This window comes from Euprymna scolopes, chromosome 45, assembly GCF_053919585.1.
Source record: "Euprymna scolopes isolate OS-2025 chromosome 45, ASM5391958v1, whole genome shotgun sequence".
Classification (NCBI taxonomy): domain Eukaryota; kingdom Metazoa; phylum Mollusca; class Cephalopoda; order Sepiida; family Sepiolidae; genus Euprymna; species Euprymna scolopes.
The window spans coordinates 37,506,471-37,516,470 of NC_136526.1; the positions used below are offsets into that span (position 1 = coordinate 37,506,471).

The 10,000-nt window shown below is 32.8% G+C and overlaps 1 protein-coding gene across 1 annotated transcript in view; it reads left to right on the forward strand.

The window, feature by feature from the left end:
- LOC145269453 (stromelysin-2-like) overlaps nucleotides 1-10,000 on the forward strand; it is a 222,416-nt gene that overhangs the window by 61,196 nt on the left and 151,220 nt on the right. The window contains exons 5-6 of the mRNA XM_080125129.1: nucleotides 7,095-7,167; nucleotides 9,579-9,718. Coding sequence (XP_079981255.1) covers nucleotides 7,095-7,167; nucleotides 9,579-9,718 — 213 coding nt within the window. The remainder of the gene's footprint in view (nucleotides 1-7,094; nucleotides 7,168-9,578; nucleotides 9,719-10,000) is intronic.

Genomic DNA, 10,000 nt, shown 5'->3' on the forward strand with positions numbered 1-10,000 from the left:
CGTTATTGGCTAAATTGTTGCAGGTGCGTCTATTTTTACCACTCTTCATGAAGTTTGGCCTCTTAATTCTTTTTTTGATGAACATTTGTGCATTCTCACTCGTTTCCTAAGATGGGTCCACACATTTTCAATGAGATTTATGTCTTGAGATCGAGGGGACCACTTCATCACTATAATCTCATTTTTCACGCACGAACCCATTGAGACTTCTGACGTATGACATGGGGCATTGTCTTGTTGGAAGATTACATTATCTGCAATGTTATTATTTAATATTTCTGGATAAAGAAGTTTGGTAAACCTGGTCCAGCATGTTAACTTGTGGAGTTCATTCTGCCTTCACATGTGTACAACATTCCAGTGCCTGAAGAAGCCATGCAGCCCCAAACCATTACGCTTCCTCTTCCAAATTTGACAGTTGGGACCACACAATCAGGATGAAATGCCTCTCCTTCCCTACGGCGAACATAAACTGTTCCAGCGGTGCCAAAAATCTGATGAAAAAAAAAAAAATGAAAATTTGCTACAATTTTTGAAAAGATGTTATCGATGTGCATTTACATACAAATTTCAGTTGTTCCTTTCAAATTTTAGGAAATAGAAGCTGTTAACTTACTCCAAAATTACTTTCGTCACACCAAACAATTTGGCCCAATTATCAGGTGTCAAATTTTCATGTTTTTTTTTTGTTTTTTTTTCAAATTCTGGTGTGTTTTTTTCAAACTGGTGTTTTTTTTTTTTTGCAAATTCTGGTGTTTTTTTATTTTTATTTTTTTTGCAAATTCTGTTTTTTTTTTGTCTTTTTTCTGCAAATTCTCTTTTTTTTTTCTTTTTTTTCAAATTATGGTGTTTTTTTTTTTTTTTTTTTTTTTTTTTTTTTGCAAATTCTGGTGTTTTTTCTGTTTTTTTTTTTGGCCTGGGACAAGTATGGGTTCTTCCTTGCTTTGCATTCTTTGAATCTCGCTTCCAATAACCTTTTTTCACATTTTTCGAGCTGATATGTTTTTGTTTGCATCCTCCCAAAGTCCAACAGCAAGCTATGAAGAACTTTCCTTCCCATCTGCAAGAGATGCTCTTGAATCGTATAAAATTAACCAGAATATAATAATAAAGGAAATCCAAAACTATATTAGTAATGTATAAAATCTATTATATTAAAAAAAGTGAGCGTATATATATATATATATATATAAATATTTTTTAACTTTTACATATTTTTAATTTTAAATAAATAAGAATGTAAATGTATTAAATACGGATAATAGTGGGGGTGATAAGTAGTGAAATGGATTAATCCTAATCTTATAAATGAAATGCTAAGTTAAAAAATATATCCATTTTGAATTTGGAAACAAACGAACCTCACAGGTAAGGAAGACATTTTTTATGACATGAAATTAATTAAGATACGAAACTAGATCTAATACAGGGTGGGCCAAAATAAGGGTCCTATTTTTAAAAATTCATAAATTCATGTAAGTTTTAAGAAGTGTTTTTCGGCCAAAATTTGTTTTGTTTATTTCAAAAAAATCTCGGAAGGGTCAGTCTACACACACATAACGTTTGGTGAGTTTAACTTTTATTCTGTGGAAGTTAGTCAAATTTAAAGATAGGACCCTTATTTTGGCCCACCCTGTATTTATAACATATTTTGTTCTGGAGATTAAGGGAGGTGCTGTTTGATCAACACTGCTGGGGAGCTATAATTTGATATACTGTTTTGTTTTTCAATCCCTGAAACAATGATCCCTTATATTAACATTAGTACAATAGTGAATTGATCCCTTCAATTAATATTGATACTGAAGTGAATTCGAGAGAGCAAGTTGATGTATTGATTGTAGGTAGTTGAATTACTTACTAACTAAATAGTTTTCTCGTGAATGAGAAAATATATAAAAATTAATCAAGTTTTTTATATGGTTTTAAAGGTTTAAAAACTTCCAAGAATATATATATATATATATATATATATATATGTATATATATAGATGTATATATATAGATGTATATATATATATGCATATATATATATGTATATATATATGCATATATATATATATGTATATATAAATGCATATATATATGTATATATATAGATGTATATATATAGATGTATATATAGATGTATATATATAGATGTATATATATAGATGTATATATGTATAAATATATATATATATATAGATAGATGTATATATATATAAATATATGTATATATATATATATATATATATAATATATATAAGCCTGACGAATCCTATAGTGGATGAAACGCCGAATATTCAGTGTAGCTTAATCGCCATATATATTTTATAAATTACTAATATATAAAGATATATAAGTAGGTTGTCGTTTGCTTGAAGCATTGTTGAAGAAAATTATAAGGTGAAATTAAAGCCAAGAACAATGCGAGATTTTTTTTTTTTAAATAGAGTAAAATTATTTCAACTCTAAACAACAGAAGTTTTTTTTTTCTGTTGTATCCGATGGTGTTATAAATCTCAATATATTTCGGACTTATTAGTCCTTTTTCAAGAGAAGACAGCGGAAGAGTGTTCTTCATGAGTGCAAACTTTGTCTGGCCGAGACTGAGGGATATAAGTAGGCTGTCGTTTGCTTGAAGCATTGTTGAAGAAAATTATAAGGTGAAATTAAAGCCAAGAACAATGCGAGATATTTTTTTTTTTTTAATAGAGTAAAATTATTTCAACTCTAAACAACAGAAGTTTTTTTTTTCTGTTGTATCCGATGGTGTTAAAAAAAAATCTCGCATTGTTCTTGGCTTTAATTTCACCTTATAATTTTCTTCAACAATGCTTCAAGCAAACGACAACCTACTTATATCTCTCAGTCTCGGCCAGACAGAGTTTGCACTCATGAAGAACACTCTTCCGCTGTCTTCTCTTGAAAAAGGACTAATAAGTCCGAAATATATTGAGATTTATAACACCATTGGATACAACAGAAAAAAAAACTTCTGTTGTTTAGAGTTGAAATAATTTTACTCTATTTAAAAAAAAAAATCTCGCATTGTTCTTGGCTTTAATTTCACCCTATAAAGATATATATATACATATATAATATATATATATATATATACATATATAATATATATAGATATATATATATATAGATATATATAGATATATACATATATAATATATAGATATATGTATAGATATATATATATAATATATATATATATAGATATATATATATAGATAGATTAATATATATATATATGTGTGTATGTATGTATGTATATATATAAATATATATTTATATACATGCATATATATGTATATAATATTTTTATTTATATAGACAAATAAACATAGTAGCTACACTGAACATGCTAATGTTTCAGATAATTGCTTTATTAATAAAACAAAAATTCCTCGTCAGGCGACAGCAATAAAGTTTATTCGCTATTCAAAGCAGCTTGTTCTTAAATTCTTAAATGAAAGAAGTGCAATACATTTTTTTTTATTTATAAAAAAAAGTATTAAATTAATATGCGTGTGTGTGTGTGTGTGTGTGTGTGCGCGCGCGCGTTATTTGATAATATGCATAATTCCTAACGGAACCTTATTTACTTTACGGAGGTAGCATTCTCTCGTCCTATGGGCTTAAGTAATTTGTAACTGTATTTTTCGGTCGCCGACTCTAAGAATTAAATCTTCAACTTTCTGGAGAATGTAACTTTTAAATTGATTTCGACAAGATATACATGAAGAAGGTCGGAGGGTACATCGACCGAGACGTTGTGGAAATGAAACTGAAGATGAGAACAGTAGGCCGAAGGATCCAAACGATACGAATAATATCAAATTTTCAAGAATGCTGAGCACAATGTCAAGCTATAAAAGTGTTATCGCGTGATAGTGTACTGACCATGCTCAACGTTGCTTAACTTCGGTGATCTAACGAGAACCGGTGAGTTAACGCGATTATGATACAACATGATCCCGTTAATGACATACTGAAATAACTACAAGAAAAGAAAAGAAAGGAGGAAAAAAAAAAGAAAGAAAACACAATGGTGTTGGGTACGAAAAAGAAAGGTTACTGTGACTTATTTAGTGATCGTTATTGCACAGATGTCGATGGTCGAATGTCTAACTGTTGAATAGCAGATTCCGGTAGTGACGGAATTGGGCGGGGCCGAGCGGGTAGCAGAGTGGTTACAGGATGCTGATGGTGACAGTAATTGCTGTCCCATATAAAATATTGATTGTCTTCGCTTCTCTGTTAGACGCCCCCTCCTTTATAACCCCCACCCTAACTCACTCATTCGAAAGCAATTCGGTGCCCCATCTCAACCCCCCATCTCCAATCTGGTTTGTTTTTTCACGTGTTGCGTAAAGTATTAAGTCGGTGAAAGAATGAGAAAACACGGACTCAATATGCAGCTTCAGAGAGAGAGAGAGAGAGAGAGAGAGAGAGAGAGAGAGAGAGAGAGAGAGAGAGAGAGGGGGGGGAGGGGGGGGGTAAGAGTTGGAGTTAGTCGTTTACGAATAGTAACGTGTCGTAATCATTGCAGGGAAACTGTTTCCTTGCTCTTTTGGCTGGGAACAAAGTTCGGGCTCCCATCGTGTCAGTCGGAAAACAGTAGGCGGTCTACCATCTAGAAAGGGTTAGGAAGGCCATACTACCACATTTTTTTTTTTTTTTAATTTTTATTTAATAAGAACGGTTTTTATAAAAATTTATTTTTTTACATAGGTTATATACAGGGTGGGCCAAAATAAGGGTCCTATTTTTAAAAATTCATAAATTCATGTAAGTTTTAAGAAGTGTTTTTCGGCCAAAATTTGTTTTGTTTATTTCAAAAAAATCTCGGAAGGGTCAGTCTACACACACATAAAGTTTGGTGAGTTTAACTTTTATTTTGTGGAATTTATTCAAATTTAAAGATAGGACCCTTATTTTGGCCCACCCTGTATAAACATAACAAAGAAGGAAAATAAATAAATAAATAAATGAATAAATGCAACCAAAGGCAACATAAGTCAACGTAAAAAGGGAAACAAATTTTTAATAATAATAATTATAATCACAAATAGAGTTAATAACGAGTAACAATGTTTTGAGAGATTAAACGATACTTGATTTGCTACTGAAGAACAGACTTACAATGGGAATTTTGTGTCTAACTGAATTAAAGCACATGTCCAACCGAATATGAGCAGTTATTCACTTTAAGATTGTGGTTCATCTGATCTTTAAAACCAAGCTACTTGTCTTACTGGAATATATATATATATATATATATATATATATATATATATATATATATATATATATATATACAGGGTGGGCCAAAATAAGGGTCCTATTTTTAAAAATTCATAAATTCATGTAAGTTTTAAGAAGTGTTTTTCGGACAAAATTTGTTTTGTTTATTTCAAAAAAATCTCGGAAGGGTCAGTCTACACACACATAAAGTTTGGTGAGTTTAACTTTTATTTTGTGGAAGTTATTCAAATTTAAAGATAGGACCCTTATTTTGGCCCACCCTGTATATATTTATACATATATATTTATATATACTTTATATATATATATATATATATATATATATATATATATATATATATATATATATATAACCTATGTAAAAAATAAAATTAGCCAAAAAACATTAATTCCTTTCTTCACCCTCAACTGGGCAGATTTCTACAAGAAAGGGTCCGTTTTTTCGTCGACATTTTCGCAAGTCATCGTCTCCTTTCGATTGACTACCCTTAATTCCAACGCTCGCGACTTCTGGTTGCGCGATGGACGCATCTGCTAATACGGTAGTTTTTGTTTTTTTAACTTCTTTTCCTCCTTCGCGTTACGGGTTCGAGCCTGCCCGCCTAGAAGAATCAAGAAGAAACGAGATGCGCGCGTGTGTGTGTGCGCGTGCGTATGTACATGTGTGTACGTAGTGTGTGTATACGTGCGTATATGTGCATGCATACACGTGTGTGTGTGTGTGTGTGTGTGAGAAAGAGAGAGAGAGAAGGAGAGAAAGAGAGAGATTAGGTTTGTTTTACATTTTATGCTGTGACTTTTATTTATTTATTTATTTATTTATTTTTGTTCAAGTTCACCCCCCCCCCAACCAGGCATATCGCTATTTGGACGTAAGGAGTTACTACATGCTTAGGAAAGATTAAAAAGGTGTTAGTTTACATTACATTTAAACTTCTGCATATCTGTACAATCAGGGAAGCAGATAGCAAGAAAGGAGCTCAAGGGAAGAGACTATTAAAGTAGAAAGCTTTCTGGCATTTAGGCACCTCAACAGTGAAGAGGTGTGATTTTGTTGCTAAGCGAGTTTGTCGAGGGCGCACACGTTCAACGAGTTTACCAGAGCACATTCGATTAAAATACTTGTAAAACAGGCACAGGAATGCAACGTTGCGGCGATGGGACAGGGGTTGGAGCTTAGTTGACAAAGTGGGACCTATTAAATTGGAGACTCCTATTTTTGAACCCTGTCTGAGGGGGAGAGACTAGTGGTAGATGCACCAGCCCACATGTGGCAAAAATATTCCATGCATGGGTGAATGGTGGCCTTGTAGAGGTACAGGATATTCTCAGGTGTGTGTAAACTTCTAGCACGATAAAGGGAACTTGCCTTCTTTGCAGCAGCCTTTGCAATGTCCTCAATGTATTTGTTCCAGTTCATATTGCTTGTGAATGTTAAGCCGAGCAGTTTAGAGGAAGAATTCTCAGGTAGGGTGTAATTTGTCATGGATATCGGTGGTTGGCGAGGCGTCTTGTAATTGTTAAAGGAGAGTAGTTTAGTCTTAGTAGCATGAAATGTTGCCATCCATTTGTGGTTTCATTCCACTACGGTCTGGAGGTAATTTTCTAACGATTCTGCCATTGTCTTAGGTTTATGTACATCCGTTCTTCCCTCGTGCATGTTATAGATCGTTGTAACATAAGCAAATGTACCCATCTCGGACACAATATTATCAGGGAGGTTGTTTATGAATATCAGGAATAATAAGTGTTATTTGTAATTGTGACGTTTCTATTCATCATTTTTTTTTTTTAATCTTTTCTTTTTTCCGGTGCTGCATCGACTTCCGAAGACAAATGGAATAAAACCTTTCTAACGTGGAACATCAGTCAATTCACCCAGCACTTACCGACCTCATCACAATTGTAAGACCTTTTCTCAGCTTCTTCTTTCAATCTCAGCTAAACATTAGCGATACATTTATCTATCGTCTATGCTCCTATGAATTTGGGGTTCTTTTATGTAATTCATGTTAAACCCCCTTTTTTCTATTTATTGGTATTTATTTGCTTCCCCGCAAAAGAAAAATGTGACACAAGGTCGTTTTGAATGTGGGGAAAAACCAATTAACTAAAGATATGCTTTTTTTTATTTAGCAATAACTTATTTAAGAAGTGTTAATATTTATTTAAAAAATATTATCGTTGTATATATATATATATATATATATATATATATATATATATATATAAAGCTGAATGTCTGTGTGTGTATGTGCGTGTGTGTCTGGTCACGAATAGGCTCCTATATGGTTGACTATTTAAAAAAAAAACTGATTACATATAATGATAGAAGATGTATCGAGACACAGGAATGGGTATGTGTGATCTGGCAGAACGGTGGTTCATTTAAATTGTGGGGTCTGCGTTCGCGCCTGGTCCACAAAGTATGGAAATAAAAAATAAAAAAAAAACGCTTACAAGTGTTTTTGATATAGATGTACATAATACTACTTTGATAAGTATGTTTCAACTTAAATAGGGATGGTATAATAAAATTATGGGGTCTGCGTTCGCGCCTGGCCTCCGTAGAATGGAAATAGGCACAAACTTTAATAAAGACTTTTCATATCTATCTGCGTAAGTTTACTTTGATAATTATGTTTCAGTTTGAAGAAATATGGTATAATAAAGTTATGGGGTGTTCGTTCGCGCCTGACCTCCATAGAATGGAAATATGTCACAAAGTTTAACAAGTTTTTTTTTTTTAATATAGATCCACATAATATTGTGATAAGTGTTTCAGTATGAACAGGTATGGTATAATAAATTATGGGGTTTATCTAATTAATTTTTACTTTCATCATATTTTGCTTTGGTTTTGATACCCCCAAATTCAAAGCTATCTCTTTATAACCCTTCCTTTTCATAACCTATCATACTTTCATAAATCAGAGTCCATTTTCTGTAGGCTGTTTTTGAACCCAGTCAACGACGGGTACTTTTGCTAGTATATATATATATATATATATATATATATATATATATATATATAGAGAGAGAGAGAGAGAGAGAGAGAGAGAGAGAGAGAGAAAGACAAACAGAGAGAGAGAGAGAGAGAGAGAAAGACAAACAGAGAGAGAGAGAGAGAGAGAGAGAGAGAGAGAAAGACAAACAGAGAAAGAGAGAGAAAGATAGAATAAATGACAAAAAACTATATTCCAAAATTCATGATGTTGACCATCTTATAATATATTCCTTTTATTCAGTTGACATTTACAATTCTTGACAGTATCTGTTTCGTAGCATAAAATCAATCACTTAATTATTATACCAATCAGTGAATCTATTATGCCCTTAACTCATCAGAAGAAATAGCAACAATCAATTCATCAAAAGGAAATGCGATTTGACATGATTAAAATCTGAAAATTGGAAGAGAAGGTATTCGCAGCTTCTCTAACGTTTATGCTGTTACGACCACCGCCATCGAGTTATAGCATAGGGAAATACACACACACACGTTCGCTTTTACACACACACACACACACACACACACACACACAAACACATATATATATATATATATATATATATATATAAGGAACTTTGTATTTTTGTGTGTAAGTTCATTTACTTTGAAACGGCTAAGTCGATTTTTTATGAAATTTTTTATGAAACTTCACACAGATTTACTTTATGTGTCTAGGAGTGTTCTTAGATAGGTTTTATATCGGTATGCCTCATATAAATATAAAAAATTCAAGCCATTATCAACAGCAGATTCACTACAGTGCAATGTAGACTACAATGTATTGTGGACTAAATCATTGCAGGAAGATATGTGAAGCTTCCTCCCGCTGCACCATGGTGAGTTCCAGACTAGACCACGTAATCAACCAATTTGAAAAACAAGTATTGGAAACGTAGAACATTCGTGTCTCCTCATTCCATCCTGGGTAACGTCGGTTTTCTTGGCTACTAAATGACAAAAAGCTTCGCTTCATGCTTGAGAACAAAACCAGAGAAGTCGATCATTTTGTTGTCATCATATGAGTGTCTTAGCGTTCCTATGAAGGAGTAGATACTCATGCTATTTACGGATCGTGCTGAAATAATGGCGTTATTATTTAGAAAGTCGTTTTTAACATAAGGAGAGTGGCATGTGTTAACTATTCAGTACTTTTGCCTAGCAATTATATAAACAAAAGATACCATAAAATTGAATTTAGCTTGAAAATCCTATCTACAAAAATAGTATGGCCCGTAAACTGCAGCAAATACTAAAAATATTTTTTAGTATTTTTTTTTTTTTTTTTTACATTTTATATTGACAGGCTGACGTTTCAGCGAGCATTTTCGTATTGGTCAGATGTTGTACCGTTGACCTTCAGCCATGCCGAATCGAGTGCCCCAGATATTGATATCAAGTTTGTTCCTTCAGAACATGGTGATGGACTCAGTTTTGACGGACCAGGTACGATGAAATGGGAAGAGGGAGGGCTGTATAGATGAGAAATGTAATTTCTACTTTTTAAATTTTTTCTGTTTGTATATGCAGTTTCTTTTCTTTTCTTTTTTTTTTACACGGTGGTCACCACTTATCAAGGCCCGGAAGCCACTCAGGGATAAGGGTTATTGCAAGTACAGTACGTTAGTGTGGAGATTTGATGAAGTGTTTACTTAAGGGGGCGGTTTATTAGGAATTTGTTAACGTTGGACTTGAAGAAATCCAAGTTGTAGTCAGGTGGGAATCAGG